Below are 15,516 nucleotides of genomic sequence, written 5' to 3'. Positions count from 1 at the left end.
TATAGTGTAAAACAACAGTATCGTAACTAATTTTAAAATAACATACGTATATAATTATGCTGTGGATTACAAAAGTGAACAAAATTGTAAAAAGTATTCAAAAATGTGTAAATATTAAAAAGGGTTTTCATCAAGTTATAAAAATCTTTCACAACGTGAAATAAATAATATAAACATTTGTTTTACTATTAAAACAATACTCCTCTGACCCTATTTTATACATTTTTCTTATTATTCGTCAGAATTTTATTATTTGTTTATTAGCAACGTTTATTAAATTAAGCTTGTACAGCCATCTAGTGGCGAGTAGGGACTTCACCTCCCCAGACATTGCCACCTAGTGGTGAATAGACAGAAACTAGTTTCACAACATCGACAACAGGTGGTGCTACTGTTAGAGGTTCTGTATTATCAATTTATCATAACTAATAAGAATAATAGAATTAATAAATAGACATTGTTGATGTTTTAATTTTCTATTATTTCACCATCAATATTTTATTACTCCAGCTGCCAAAACACTATTGGTGGTAATTTTGTATTTTCATTGTTACAGGAGAATAACACACAAAAATGGTAAGATAATCTAAATATTTTACCTTTTTAATGTTAAGCAAAATGCGCAATGAAAAATTTTATAGCTAAAATTTTGACAGATGAAAAGTGATACCGTTCGGCGCCATACATTCTATGGTGACTGGATTGTAAAACCTTAGTACATTGCAACCTTATGTTGTTAATTATAGCGTAATGTGCGAGGCCATACGTCATCTACTTCAGCTGTCACAACTGGGCCTACAATATTTTATAATATTACTATCTGCCGTATTCGAACTTCAAGATATTCACAAGAGACGACACGTACTAGATCCATTCTAGATAAGTTATAGTTTAGATTTCAACTAGTTCTCTTTTGCAGCGCAATTCGGGCAACCAATGTCACTTTTACGATAGATCGTGTTAGATATCTATTAGATGTGAATTAGATCTCTAAGTAATATCTTGTGGAAATCGTTCAAAAGTATCTCCAGAATCGCGGAAATGTCAAATTTGACAGGTTAGATCTTAAACATATCGTTATCGTATCTTGGCGATGTCTAATAGATATCTATTACAAAATCCGAATCGGGCCCTATATTTCTTGCACAGAAGTACCTAATCGGATACCTATCGGTTAAGACATATCATCAGTCTAAAATGGCAATCAATCGACATTAGACAAATTTTTGGATACTGTACCTAAACTAAATAAACGATTAGATTTAACACAATTATTCTCATCTAAGTACAACTAATTTTAAGATGAATCACAACATCAGGCTTTAACTCCTTAACGGTATATAGGTATCAGTTATTTAAATCTCTAGCTAGACAATCTTCAGATGACTGTAATTTGCATGTATGTGCTCAAAATCTTGCTTTGATATTGATTTGACATTACTTTTAGTGCGACTTATTTATACGAGCAACACGTATAAATAATTTATGTAAGATAAAATTATGTAACTTTATTTCAGTACGGGTTCGTGAACTATGCTCTCGAGCTGCTCGTGATGAAGACTTTTGGACAGACGACGTGGGAGGAAATCAAGTAAGGATTAACTTAACATTTTAGGATAAAATTGACAGTTTTGTCTTTGTTAATGGACGAAGATGGCTACATCCCATCAGGTGGCTGTTTCGAGTAGATTTTTGAATAACAATATCACCAAATCGTTCAAAAAATTAATGATTTCTTTTAAGTTTGAGTATAATGATACTATCATCAATTTGTATAAGATCTGCTTGTATGACCAACTGAAAAATATGGTTGAATTACACTAAAATCTCTATAAATATAAGAGCAAAAGGTAACAGGCAAGCATGACTGATCGAATGACTGTAGCGCGCCTCTTTTCAATTTATAAATAATTCGCTTGAGAGGTGATGTTTTCGCAACTGCTGTTGTAACAAACCCGATGTTCACTTCAAAATGGTAAATTGCAGAAGAAAAGCCGATGTCGCGATGGAAGGCAGTTTCCTGGTGCGGCAGATATACGACGATGAGATCACGTACAACCTCATCACGGCTGCCGTCGAGATACTGCGTAAGTTCCACTAAATTTGCTGTCGAATCACACTATGATAATTATCATATCACACACTATCTGAAATCTAGAACCAGTCAACCGACCTGTATTCTAGCATAATTTCTAGCATCTCAATAGTTTCATCGCTGTTACATAGTGATAACTTTAGACTGAACTTTTAGCCATTCGTGTAACTTTTGTGTCAGGTTTGTTATTAATTGTCGCCTCCATATTAGGCAATAAATTAACATTTCATTAGGTAACAATTTAATAAGTAATGTTATTCTTATTTACTAACAGAAATACCAGCAGACGCTATATTGGAATTATTTGGCAAGACTTTCTTCGAGTTCTGCCAAGATTCTGGATATGATAAAATCTTGCAAGTGTTGGGCGCCACACCTCGCGACTTTTTACAGGTAACATTATTTTATTGATAACATATATATAGTTTTTGTCAAAGGACTGTCTCATTTCAAACAAAACTATTTATATAAACTAAAACTAGAAAATCATACTATTTTTGTCTTACACTAGTACTAGTACCCAAAAGAAAAGGATGAGTAGAGTATAGTTTTCCTGGTTCTTACTGACTGACAAATTGGTTTGACCAACTATATTGAACAAGTTAAAGAAAGTAAGATAAATCATTGCGCTAAGGCAGAATACAGTGGTTTCAAATCGAGATTGTCCAATTGTTATGCATTGTTCTATGTAGTTGTATGCCATTAAGTTGTCTACTTAAGTTTTTTTTAATTCTGTAAGTCACTATAGCAGAGTCAGATGCACTATTCTACTGTGAATTGAAATTATAAGTACGCCAAAATAACTATTTTTATCTTGCAATTGCTAAACTAAAGGGATGTATATTACGAGTAAGTAGGTAAAAGCAGGCGTGGCTCACTCCGCGATTTCGTCGCTTTGCTACAGGTAGCTAAAAGTACATCCATTCGGCCCCAGTTTTGGGGAAAGCCATAAGCCGCGCGTGGCGCTGTCGCCACCTAGCGGCCATATCTGTGCTGATCGTAACAGACGCGTTTTGTTAGAGAGTGAGTCTTCTGTACTTAGTACTATTATTTATTCTGTGGTAAAACTTCACTTATTTTTCAGAATCTAGACGCGTTGCATGATCACCTCGGAACCCTGTACCCTGGCATGCGGTCACCATCCTTCCGATGCACGGAGAGACCAGAGGACGGGGCGTTGGTCCTACATTACTATTCAGATAGACCTGGGTTGGAGCATATTGTTATTGGAATTGTGAAGGTACGAGTAAAACTCTCGTTTCTGTCATATTGTTTTTAGGGTTCCGTACCCAAAGGGTAAAAAACGGGACCCTATTACTAAGACTTCGCTGTCCGTCCGTCCGTCTGTCACCAGGCTGTATCTCACGAACCGTGATAGCTAGACAGTTGAAATTTTCACAGATGATGTATTTCTATTGCCGCTATAACAACAAATACTAAAAACAGAATAAAATAAAGATTTAAGTATGGGAATACAACAATCGTGATTTTTGACCGAAGTTAAGCAACGTCGGGCGAGGTCTGTACTTGGATGGGTGACCGTTTTTTTGCTTGTTGTTTTTGCTTGTTTTGCTCTATTTTTTGTTGATGGTGCGGAACCCTCCGCGCGCGAGTCCGACTCGCACTTGGCCGGTTTTTTAATTTTTAAGTGATTATAGACTGTATGTAATTGATGTCATATATTGAAGAAAAAGTGACCAGGCTCTCCAGTGGCCGAGGCTGGAATCTTCAGATTACGCGGCTAACGCCCTGAATCTCGTAACCAGCCGGCCACGGCACGCCTTGGCAAATTCGAGTATATACAATATTTGAAAGGCTAGGCGCATTTGACCAAGACGCACTTGTCTCATTTGTTTAAGGTGCAAATATGGTATATATATGGTGTAGTATAAGTTTTTGGCAAAAGTTTAATTTTTGGTACAAGCTTTTATCGCTGACTGTACTTTTCTTACGACAGACAACTAATACTCATCGAGACAATTCTAAAAACCCCTAACACAATTAAGTTGCGTTGTTTCATCATAGAGTTCCTATGGCTACCTCCTGTCTCCATCATCAGATCAGTTCGACAGTATCATATTATTGTATTGTCATCAGAACTGCATACAGCTGCCAATTTTCATGACGCTGTGATCCTTAGAAGATGGTTAAATTAGTTACCTTAGATTCCATTACATGTTAGTTACATACAGGTCAAGAGTTCCTATGGCCACCTCCTGTCTCCATCATCAGATCAGTTCGACAGTACCATATTATTGTATTGTCATCAAAACTACATACAGCTGCCAATTTTCATGATGCTACAATCCTTGGAAGATTGAAGCTTGTTAATAAAAGATGAGTACCTATACCTTCCTGCACTTCCGCCACTCCACTTACCTACACCACGCACGCATGAATTGATGTAATATATTTTATTTTATGATACGTTGAGCCTCTACGCATGTAAGAGACGAGCATTATACTCGTGTTATATTTATTATGTGCAATCAGCTCGATCGTGACACACATTTCAATTGACATGGATGCGTGGTAATCGCACCGTCTTCACTGTCAAATCAGGAAGCAATGGTCTACAAAAGTACAATTCAACTCTTTGAATATATCGAAAATAATATAAATATATATATATATAAATATTTTTTTAATCATACTGATATTAGGTGAGGGTCAATCGGTCCTCACTAGGAGTACGGGCGGCCGATTGCCTTTGAGTTATATTTGGTATGTACCTATTTGTTTGAGGTGTTAATAAAGTTTTTACTATCTATTTTATAGTCATCGTGAACAAAGTTGGAATGCACGAAGGTTGATATTGGCTGTAGCCGCGGCGTCAGATAACGCCTTTGGCGGTTAAAGGGTTAAGACATAATTTTTCATTTTATTTCAGACAGTAGCCAGCAAGCTTCACAATACAGAAGTTAAGGTGGAAGTCTTAAAAACCAAAGAGGAATGTGACCATGTTCAATTTCTCATCACTGAGACTTCTAATAATGGACGTGTATCCGCCCCTGAGATTGCAGAGTTTGAAACTTTATCACTTGGTAAGACCAACTTTCTATGCAAACATTTTAAAAGATCTGAAAATGACAATAACAGAGAAAACAGGAAGCATGATGATTATATGGCAAATAAAAGAGACATGAAATGTTCATTGTTGTACGTCAATTCTTGGGATCAGTTGCCAAGCAGACCCCAAGTTTCCACGAGCCGTGGCAAAAAGCCGGGACTGCGCAGAGGCTACCGCGAAACACGAAAATCGAAATATAGTTATCTGCCTTTCGATCACTCTTGCATATTCGAACGATACAGAGACAGATAACAAAATTAGGATTTTTGTGTTTCTCTGTATGTCAGGATATTACTAAAATACATTTTCAGAGCCAAAAGTCAGTCCATCTACGTTCTGCCGGGTGTTCCCATTCCACCTAATGTTTGACCGGGAGCTGAACATCGTGCAAGCCGGACGTACTGTGTCCCGTCTCCTGCCGAGAGTCACCAGGCCTGGTTGCAAAATTAGTGATGTATTGGACACGGTAAGCCAGTAGAATAAATAGGTTACTATTATAGCCAGAAACAGGTTTAAAAAAAAGAAGTCATACTACACACCAGGGGCCCGTTTCTTAAAAGCTTGTAACTTGTAATACAAGTGGAAGTCCTGTCTAACAAAAGCTGTCAAAAAGTGACATCCGCTTGTATTACAAGTTACAAGTTTTTGATAAACGGGCCCAGATAGGAGTTCTGCTTCCAAACGCCTCTTGATTTTTTACCATTCTACCATTATGAGAAATATCAAAAGAATAAGCGTTCATAACATAACATAAGCAAAAATAAATTTCATTAGCAAGAATGAAGGTGCTAAATGTTTTATTGATAGGTGCGACCACATTTGGAAATGAAATTCGAGAACATTTTGGCACACATCAATACTGTATATGTGCTGAAGACGAAGCCAGAAGAAATGAACATTACTGATCCACATGAGGGAATTGCTCCTCTTCGTCTCAAGGTACGTAGGTGAAAAGAACAAATTATGTTTTTTTTTGCGAGTAAAAACATATAGAGAACCACTTTTTAAGTGCAGGAGAGGATTTTTCGAATCTGTGTCTAGTCAAAACAAGAACTTTGGCAAGGCAAGTTGATCATTAATGTTGTTTATTTTCAGGGACAAATGTTGTACATCCCAGAAACAGATGTGGTCGTCTTCCAATGCTACCCCAGTGTCACTAACCTTGATGACTTGACCCGGTACGTCATGATCAGTAACATATACATATGTGTGTTTTGTATACTTATTCAGATGATAAATTGTATATTTTATATTGCTTCATGATTTCGCTCTTGTTCTGGTGCTAATTTTTTACCCAACTTTTCTGTCAACAAAGAAGAACGATGGTCCAAGAGCGAATAACTTTTTAACCTACTTTACATACGTTTTTTAATTGAAAGTTTGGTGTTTTAATTGCGCAGCCTTGGCCTCTGCATCGCCGACATTCCTCTCCACGACGCCACTCGCGACCTGGTGCTCATGTCAGAGCAGTTCGAGGCAGACTACAAGCTCACCCAGAACTTGGAGGTGCTCACCGACAAACTGCAGCAGACCTTCAGGGAGCTGGACTCGGAGAAGCAGAAGACTGACAGGCAAGTTCACTGACAATTTTTACGGTTGTCGATTTTTCCTTATAGGCAAGTTCACTGACAATTTTTGTTGTCGATTTTCCTTATCTGGCTTATGTCTCCAGGCCTTGGGTCACCCATTCAAACCATGATTTTATAAAATTTCGCCATTGAAATAGTTCTACTAATTCCTACTATGTCACTTGTAGATTGAGATTTTTCTTAAACTGTAGACCTGCATATTATATCCTGTCCATTTAATTAGGATATTCTGGTTATGGTCATGGTGTTTGTGGAACAATTAAAATAATGTCGAATAATAAAAAAGTACCAATTATTAAAATGGAGTAGCTATCCCATCATGTTGTGGAATGCCTAAATACAAAGCAGCTACAGCATAAAGCTTAATGACTACAAATAACTCACCGATAGTGAACTGCTATAATACTATTTTGCCGCACACCGTAATACACCGTACACAACACACACGGGGTTATCTCTTTGAGACACATAATTTAAAGTATCACCATCTACACTGGAGATCCGGTCTCTTCCTATAATTTCAACTTGCACACCATAGGTATTTATTAAGCCAGTAGAGTATACTATAGACCGGAATAAAGTTTTTACGGATGAGTAATTAATGCTATGAGTAGTATGGTTTTGAGAAATAGCAGCTTTGGTAGCCTCGAGGCCATTACAAACTCAAAACATTCTGTACCTAGCGTTATTGTTTTTGCTACAAATTAACTTCTCTTCTCTATTCTTGCTTTTCTCTTTTCTTACTCCTGTGAATTTCCTTTCCCTTTCGTCCTTGGTGGTGACGTGGCCCTTACGGCCACGTTACCAATCTTCTCCCAACAAGAGCAGTCGCTGGTCACAAGGTCGACCAAACTGCATACTAATTAAAAAAAAAAAAAAAAAAAAAGAGGCCATTACAAAATTTATTATTTTCTTATTAGTTTTATGGACACTGACACCAAACTGACACACTGTCAAGATGTGTCACATATAGTTTGTCAAAGAACTGTCTCATTTCAAACATAGATAGAGAGAATCATACTATCTTTGTCCGCACGAGCACCCAAAAGAAAAGGATGAGTATAGTTTTCCTGGTTCTTATACTGACTGACAAATTGGTATGACCAACTATATTAACCAAATCCAACCAAAACTGCATTATATACCTCATAAATACGATCAAACGTTATACCATTAAGGTTTTATTACAAATGGTGGACTCACTGCCTACTAGCATTCTCTACGAGTCAACCATCGGTTTCCTTTTAATCACTTATTTAATTACAGACTCCTGTACTCGGTACTGCCTCGAAGCGTGGCCACGGAGCTCCGCCACCGGCGTCCCGTGCCAGCGCGCCGCTACGACCCAGTAACTCTCCTGTTTAGTGGCGTCGTCGGCTTCGCTAACTACTGCGCCAGGAATACTGACCATAAGGGTGCCATGAAGATCGTGAGGATGCTCAACGATCTGTACACCACGTTCGACGTTCTTACTGATCAGCAGAGGAACCCTAACGTTTATAAGGTAGGTGTTTAGGATCGTTTTATCAAAAATATGAATATAGTCATGGTCAGTCTTCGCTGGTCGGCACGGAATACTCTTTAAAAAACCGGCCTAGTGCGAGTCGGTCTCGCGTTCCAAGGGTTCCGTACATTAAGTCCGACTCATGCTTGACTGCACATTTCTATTAGGTTTTCCTGTCATATATAGGTAAATAACTATTTTGTGTATTTTTTCAAAATTTTAGTCTTAGTAGATTCGGAGATAAAGGGGGGAATGGTCGGACCGACAGACAGACGCACGAGTAATCTTATAAGGGTTCCCGTATCCGTTTTTCCTTTTGAGGTGCGGAACCCTAAAAATTTAATAAATGTACTATGTTTTCTTAGTTTACCCATGGCCAGATGTGATACATTCGAATCGTTGTTTTATTTAACTAAGGCCATATTAATTACAGGTGGAAACGGTGGGAGACAAGTATATGGCAGTTTCTGGACTTCCGGAATACGAGGAGGCTCATGCTAAGCACATCTCGCTTCTTGCTCTTGAAATGATGGACAACTCCAAGGAGATCACTGTAGATGGAGAACCTGTTGTAAGTATCATTTGGATTTTTGTGTTTACTCTTCGAACTTTGAAAAGAGCATAGAATTAATTTTTCTAAGATAAAATTTCTCACAGAATCACAGAGCAGTAGTGGTTGAGTCAAAATGATTCTTAGGCTACTACACTTATTTGTCAGGGCATCACTATCGGTATTCACTCCGGCGAGGTGGTGACTGGCGTCATTGGCCACCGCATGCCGCGCTACTGCCTCTTCGGGAACACCGTCAACCTCACCAGTCGCTGCGAGACCACGGGCGTTCCAGGCACTATTAATGTCAGCGAGGATACTTACAGGTGATATAAAATGAACTTTATTCAAGACCAGAGGGCTCTCTGGTATTACATGATCGCTATGCTTAGAACCAAAGTCCATTAAGAGTTGATTACGAAATGCAAAAGGCAACGAGCTTGAGGAATGTTAGAGAACATGACGTGAAGGTAATTAAGTTGACACACAAAAAAAAAACATTATTTTTAGTAAAGGTTTAATCATCCAAAAGGTCTAAATATTTTTGCAAAGCAACTGGCACCCCTAACTTCGGTATACCAAAAGGCAATTCAAAATTATGCCACAACGTTTTCCGTACCACACATCTACACAGATGCTTCAATTCCACTGGCTGTAGGCCACACCTTGAACTTGGAATCAAATGATCTTGTAGTATTTCTCCATATTTTTCCAAGGCAACCTTTCTGTCGTAATTATAATCGTCAGGTAATTCCAAATGCTTAAATGCTCTCTTATCGACCGTGAAAGTTATTCTTGGTATTGCTCTTAGTACTAACTTTAAACAAGATACTAATTCATATGGATACACTCTGTTGTAGTCCTTTAATCTATCCAGAATGGATTCTACGGGATTTGTAGCAACATTATCAGAGAAAATTTGGGCACCAAATCGGAGCAGAATCATTAACATTTCTGACGTTCCCATTTGTATGACCACCCTCACGGGTGATGCTTTTCCACAACTTTCGAGAGGAACGTCGATAAATCGATACACTTTCCCCTCTTCTGTGTATTCCAAATTGGCGTTTGTGGCGTGATCCAAGAAGAAGACTAGCGCGTGGACGTTTTCTTCTTTGTCCACGAAGTCTGATTTCCAACCGGCTAGGAAGTAAGGCGCTGATGTACCAAAAATAGCTCCTGTAAATAAATGAAAGGGCGCACATATACATTCAAGTTTGCATTTAAGTTACAATGTCGCAAGGGAAATCAATTCCTCTGTGAGAATCACGCCTTCCACTAGAACCTACTGACAACTCAAATTCTGTAGAGATCTATAGTCTACTAAAACTAAAATTGGAAAATATGATTCTGCATAACAAAACTTTCACAGTTTTGTCTATCGATTGACTAATCACAGGATTTTGAATCTTCTGAAGATCCATTTCGAATTTAATGACAGTGAAAATGGTGTCTCGAACCCTAGAGTTTCTCCAACTTATACTCACCCAAAAATATTCTCTCAAATGTCTTTTCACACGCATATAGCTCATCCAAGAGAGCTGCAACCACTCCATTATCCTGGAGACTCCAATCAAACGATAGCTTCATGGCTATATACAGGACATTGTGGTATTTGCCCATGAGGCATACGTCTCCGTTGGTCGCTTTGCAGTTGTTGTGGTACTTCAGAGCTGATGTGATGAAGTTCTTGCAGGTTGTGTTGTCGGTTTGTTTCTGCCCTGTAACAGACAAATGTTTTTAATGCCTATAAAAGGGCAGAAGATTATTAAGTCCTCTAAAAAGTATTGGTTGTAAATACACCGAGTTTGTGCCACTTAAACTGTATTGAATCGAATATGGAGTAAATATTATCAATAAGAAAGACGAGTGGTTGCGTCTCTTTTAAAAACGGTTCAGACTTCGTTTGAAATTTCCTCATAATTTAGCATTTAAGGTACCTACAGAAAATGTAGGTAATGGTACGATCGATAAATCTGGTTTCTTTGTGAACTGAATGTGGTATTCATAATAATAAGTGTGTAGGTATACTTATGGAAGATTTATTTGTTAATTTACACAATAAGTATGCAAAATTTAAAAACAAACCTGCTGCACATCCAGCGATGACTGTGCTAAAATATTCCACCAGCTCCTTCCTCTTGTATCTACCATTCAAACAATCACGGTCCAAATTACAGAACACTTCCTCGAAATAATACTCCATAAACGAATCCATATCGATTATTTACACAAAATCGACAGAAAATTATGAATTATTACCCAAAAATTTACAAAATGTTGACAATTTGTCAAAATTGAAGCTGTCACGTTTAGACTTGTGTCCATCGCCGCAGTTCGTACCATAATAGTCGGAAATCAGTCCACCCTCTGAAGCCTTATAAGAGTTATAAGTGTAATCTACTTAGGTCAATGTATGGGAAACCATACAACATCCCCTAGTTCATAATGTTTTGGTGTAAGAATGTCATTCAAGATATTGTGGTGTTGTATTAATAATAGGGAATAGTTAGAAAGCAATTCAGCTGGGCAATGAATCTGAGATCTGTTTAAAACTATCCCACAGAGAAATGATTGTGGTAGCGGATCAAATATGGAAATAAAATAAAACTCCTCCAAAAAATCTCCTACATTGTCAGCGAATTATTTTTGGTTTAACAATTAAAGCTGAAACTTCACATTTTACATAATGGAAGTTGAGTGACAAGGCAATATTATGGCACCAAGGTACCATCTAGCTGATCTGATCACAGGAGTAGCAGCAGGAGCTCGGTGATAAAACAACGCAACCTAATAAAATTAAGTTTGGGTTTGTTAGAATTTTCTCGATCAGTACTTGCCAGTTGAAAGAAAAGTACAGTCATCGATAAAAGCTTGTCTCCTTCTCCTTTATTTCTTAAAATTGTGATATCGTTCGTAGACATATCTGTTTAATATAAAATTCATTTAGATTTTCTTTTTTAGCCTATGTGTGTGTCCCACTGCTGGGCAAAGGCCTCCTCTCTCCTTTTTCCAATCCTCCCTGCGTTGAGCAAGATCCCGCCAATCCCGCTGGAATGCATCCAAGTCGTCTCGCCATCTTTTTCTCGGTCAGCCTCTGCCTCGACTACACTGGGGATGTCAGCTAGTGGCTATTTTGGCCCATCTGTCATCATGCATCCGGCAGACATGTCCAGCCCAGTCCTTCTTTAGCCTGGCGGTCTTCACCCCAACATCAACGACTCGGGTTTTGGAGCGAAGCTTTGTGTTCCTCACCTCACCCTGTCAGATCTTCGGATACTTCGCTCCATTGCCCTTTGGCAATTTAGATTAAGTATAATTTTCTTAATTTCTATTCCAGCTACCTGATGCGTGAAGACAACTACGATGAATCATTCAAACTGACCTATCGCGGCCACGTCTCCATGAAGGGGAAGGCTGAGCCTATGCAGACTTGGTTCCTTGAGAGGAAGACAGTCTAAGAACCCCTAAATATAAGTACAAATCCTAAAGAGGTAGTAGACCATAGAAATATTGCTAATTTTAGCTTCAAAAATGAGTTTTAATTGTGTACGTGTTCAGTTGCTAGTGTTGCTACCTGAGGATAATTATTGTACATCGGTCTTTGAAAAGAGATTTAGCTAATTTCGGCTTCGTAGAGCGCTGTCACAAACTATGCGATTTTACGTAAACTAAAAGTCCATAAAGTGCAGTAAGTACCTAAATAAAAATTATTTTGGCAACAAAGTAGACAATACAGTTTGGCCGCTGTATTTATAACCACCGAAACGCTATTTACTTAACCCCTATGGAAATATAAGTGAACGCGAAAGTGAACTTAGTAAAAAGATCCCAAGCATTCATAAGATTCTTAAGAAAATTGGTATAAGTAAGATGTTGTAGCCAGCTCATATTTATTTGCAAAATTATGTTTAATTAACTAAGATTTTAAGTAGCAAGTAAAAGAGCTAAGTACGAGTAGCTTTAGAACAAACAATGCACAGATAAACTTTACCAGCAAAAAACTTAGGTACTGCATTTTACTGCAACAATGACACAATTGCATTCAGGTTTCCTCAGTTTCCACTAGCATTGTTCTATTGAAGCATAACAATTTAAGTATTTGATGGGAAAAGTTTAGAAAAAGAACAAATATTTACAGAGAAGGTGTAATTGAGTAATATTGTGAAAATTGATGGCCTGTCTAATACTACTATAGAATATTATGGAGTTTTGAAAAAGGTTTAACATGACAGAAATATAAAAATAAAAATTCTTCCTTGCATAATACCTGACACAGTGTAGACAGAATTACATTATATTGTACATGTTGCGTAAAGTTTCCAAATAGATGAAACATTTCTCGAAAATTTCAAGGACATTTCACGGGAAACAAAGAAAACTTTCATTTTGGAAATAGAAGATTAGGATTCCATACAAAAATATGAGAAGTTTAAAATTTTACCATTTGGAAATTTCGCAATTTTGGAAACTTAACGGCACATCAGTAGACATAATATCTACTATCTCTATGAAAATTAAGTTTGGTAAGACTGGCACTAAAATCTTATATAAGTTTAGTAAGTATATATAAGAAACAAGTCGTAAGTGGCAAAAATATTAACAAAATCCAAAAACATATGCAGGGTTTTGAATACTCGGACCCTTTGCTATATTATTTAACATCTTTTATAAAAACACTTGTATTTGCTATTATTGTTAGTGATATTTGCGTAATTGTACGAGATATTGGATGTTGTATGTACCTAGATAATAATTATTTACTCATGTTAATTTTTATTCATATCTTCAAAGTTTTATCTGAAATATTCTAGTCATCGTTTTTGCTGACCAAATACTATTTAGATAATGGCTTTAAATAATGTTATTTTGTCTGTGATTTATTTTATCTATATATTTTAATATAAGGCCTACTTTAGTGTGAAATACAGTGTACCTAGTTTATTCACAAGCCTAGTTTATTAACATTATGTGTAGAAGATTATTATGATTTTTTGTTGTTTTATTTTTAGTAAACTTTAGATACATGAACTTCATTGTGTCATTGAAACCTATATAGGTACCTAAACATTGTTTTGATATAGGTACAAAGTTATGTTTCTTCCAGAAATTTGTCAAGTAACAGTAATTCGTGTTCGTGACATAAATACATGCCCTCACCGGGAGTTTTAAGGATCGGCCCTTAGCTTCACAGGCAGTGGTGGCGCGTCAAACATACTGTAACGATTTGCTATACAGGGTGCTTCCTGTAACAGGAGCAATAAATTAAACTAAAGGCTGTGCTCCTCAAACTGACCAACATTTGTTCAGCAACTTTTAAAAGTTATGAATCGTTTAGACTTCCTCTTTTTCATACAAAATAAATATTGCCTTCAATGTACGCTGACATCAGTGTGTTTGACGTTGCTTGTCACGCTTTAAACATAACAACATTTGCAATACATTGCGTCTTAGAATAAACTTTAAAGTGTAATAAAAATCTAAACATGAGTTATTTTCAAAAGTCGCTGAGCAAATGTTGGTCAGATTGAGGAGTACTGCCTACAGTTTAATTTATTGCTCCTGTTACAGGAAGCATCCTGTATATATATATTTACATATATATATATATATATATGTACTATATTTCTTCTGGCTAAGCCGGAGGAAATTTAGCCGGCATTTTTTCGATACCTGTACAGTCGAGTCCACAATTATTGTACTGATGTTTATGAACTCGACCGTACAATTACGCTAATTTCCTCAAATTTAAGCAAGTCAGGGAATTCGAGGTCTAAGTATGCATGTTTCGCCGATGCCATTGCTACTAAGCTAAAGTAACTAAAGTTAAGAATACCTAAGTGACAAAATGTTCATAACGGAACCCTTAGTACCTACATGAGCTTAACTTGCAGTAATTAAACCGTATTAATTACTATTATGAAAGCAATATAAAACAATTATCTGTGAAGGTTCATATTGTAGCCGCCGTCATCAGTCATTGTCCCAGCGATAGCATCTCTATTCAAACCGGCGTATAAATGTATCACACGTTTTAGTAGGCTAGGAGGCAGTTACAGAAAACGGTTGTTGTCAGATATTGGAGGATTTCGGGGGAGTTCTTCGGTAAAAATTATAACAATTTATAAGTAATTAATCAATACACATTAGAGACATACACAGTTGGTGCTACGTATCACTACGTAGCACTAACAAATGTGTTATCTTCGAGCATGACGAATGATAATAAATTAGCCAAACACCAGGTACCTATCTAAGTATGTATTATAATTTACATTTTTAAAAATTGGATCAGTTGTAACTTTACAGTTACAGTCAGCATCAAAAGAAACGGATCAAACTACGCGTCAAAAGTATGTATCATTCTCTGTTATCATCAAAAAAGATATAAGTCCCTGTATATATAAATTTACATAAAACTGTTATAGATACTTTAGAATGCGGACTGTAGAAATCTATAGATATATTTACCTATAATTTGAAAATAATTCCAGGATGGCAGATACCTACTCGCTACTTTTGGAGCGATGTTTCATCCTGAATATGTCTAAAGTGTCATTCAATTTTAGTATGCGGTTTGTTTACATAGTTATTAGCAAGTTCTATTGAATGACACTTTACGTACCTTTTTCTCAAAGTGAATTGGGAAAATTTAATTTCTTTTATCGAACAATATAATATATAAAAATACTATTTTGTTGAATACCA

At 36.8% G+C, this 15,516-nt stretch overlaps 2 protein-coding genes across 2 annotated transcripts in view; one reads left to right on the top strand and one right to left on the bottom strand.

The window, feature by feature from the left end:
- LOC134654733 (guanylate cyclase soluble subunit beta-1) overlaps window positions 1-12,269 on the top strand; it is a 35,860-nt gene extending 23,591 nt beyond the window's left edge. Inside the window, exons 2-14 of the mRNA XM_063510204.1 lie at window positions 1,516-1,591; window positions 1,987-2,087; window positions 2,370-2,488; window positions 3,180-3,335; window positions 4,986-5,139; window positions 5,477-5,631; window positions 5,973-6,104; window positions 6,261-6,343; window positions 6,566-6,736; window positions 8,021-8,258; window positions 8,692-8,829; window positions 8,977-9,134; window positions 12,149-12,269. Of these exons, the coding sequence (XP_063366274.1) occupies window positions 1,516-1,591; window positions 1,987-2,087; window positions 2,370-2,488; window positions 3,180-3,335; window positions 4,986-5,139; window positions 5,477-5,631; window positions 5,973-6,104; window positions 6,261-6,343; window positions 6,566-6,736; window positions 8,021-8,258; window positions 8,692-8,829; window positions 8,977-9,134; window positions 12,149-12,269 (1,802 nt within the window). The remainder of the gene's footprint in view (window positions 1-1,515; window positions 1,592-1,986; window positions 2,088-2,369; window positions 2,489-3,179; window positions 3,336-4,985; window positions 5,140-5,476; window positions 5,632-5,972; window positions 6,105-6,260; window positions 6,344-6,565; window positions 6,737-8,020; window positions 8,259-8,691; window positions 8,830-8,976; window positions 9,135-12,148) is intronic.
- LOC134654534 (uncharacterized) lies at window positions 9,315-11,112 on the bottom strand. The gene is made up of 3 exons (XM_063509980.1): window positions 10,897-11,112; window positions 10,296-10,529; window positions 9,315-9,987 (listed from the first exon to the last, which is right to left on the bottom strand). The coding sequence occupies exons 1-3, from the start codon at window positions 11,024-11,026 to the stop codon at window positions 9,326-9,328; spliced, it is 1,026 nt and encodes a 341-aa protein (XP_063366050.1). The 5' UTR covers window positions 11,027-11,112; the 3' UTR covers window positions 9,315-9,325.
- Window positions 12,270-15,516: the final 3,247 nt, after the last annotated feature.

The sequence above is a fragment of the Cydia amplana genome, chromosome 15 (genome assembly GCF_948474715.1).
Source record: "Cydia amplana chromosome 15, ilCydAmpl1.1, whole genome shotgun sequence".
NCBI classification, from domain to species: domain Eukaryota; kingdom Metazoa; phylum Arthropoda; class Insecta; order Lepidoptera; family Tortricidae; genus Cydia; species Cydia amplana.
Note: the sequence above shows the minus strand (reverse complement) of the source record. Positions and strands in the feature narration are given on the sequence as shown.

Coding starts and splice junctions, on each gene's coding strand:
- LOC134654534 (XM_063509980.1), bottom strand. CDS start 11,026: ATGGATTCGTTTATGGAGTATTATTTCGAGGAAGTGTTCTGTAATTTG. Junction 10,530..10,896: donor CATCGCTGGATGTGCAGCAG/GTTTGTTTTTAA, acceptor TGTCTGTTACAG/GGCAGAAACAAACCGACAAC. Junction 9,988..10,295: donor ATTTGAGAGAATATTTTTGG/GTGAGTATAAGT, acceptor ATTTATTTACAG/GAGCTATTTTTGGTACATCA.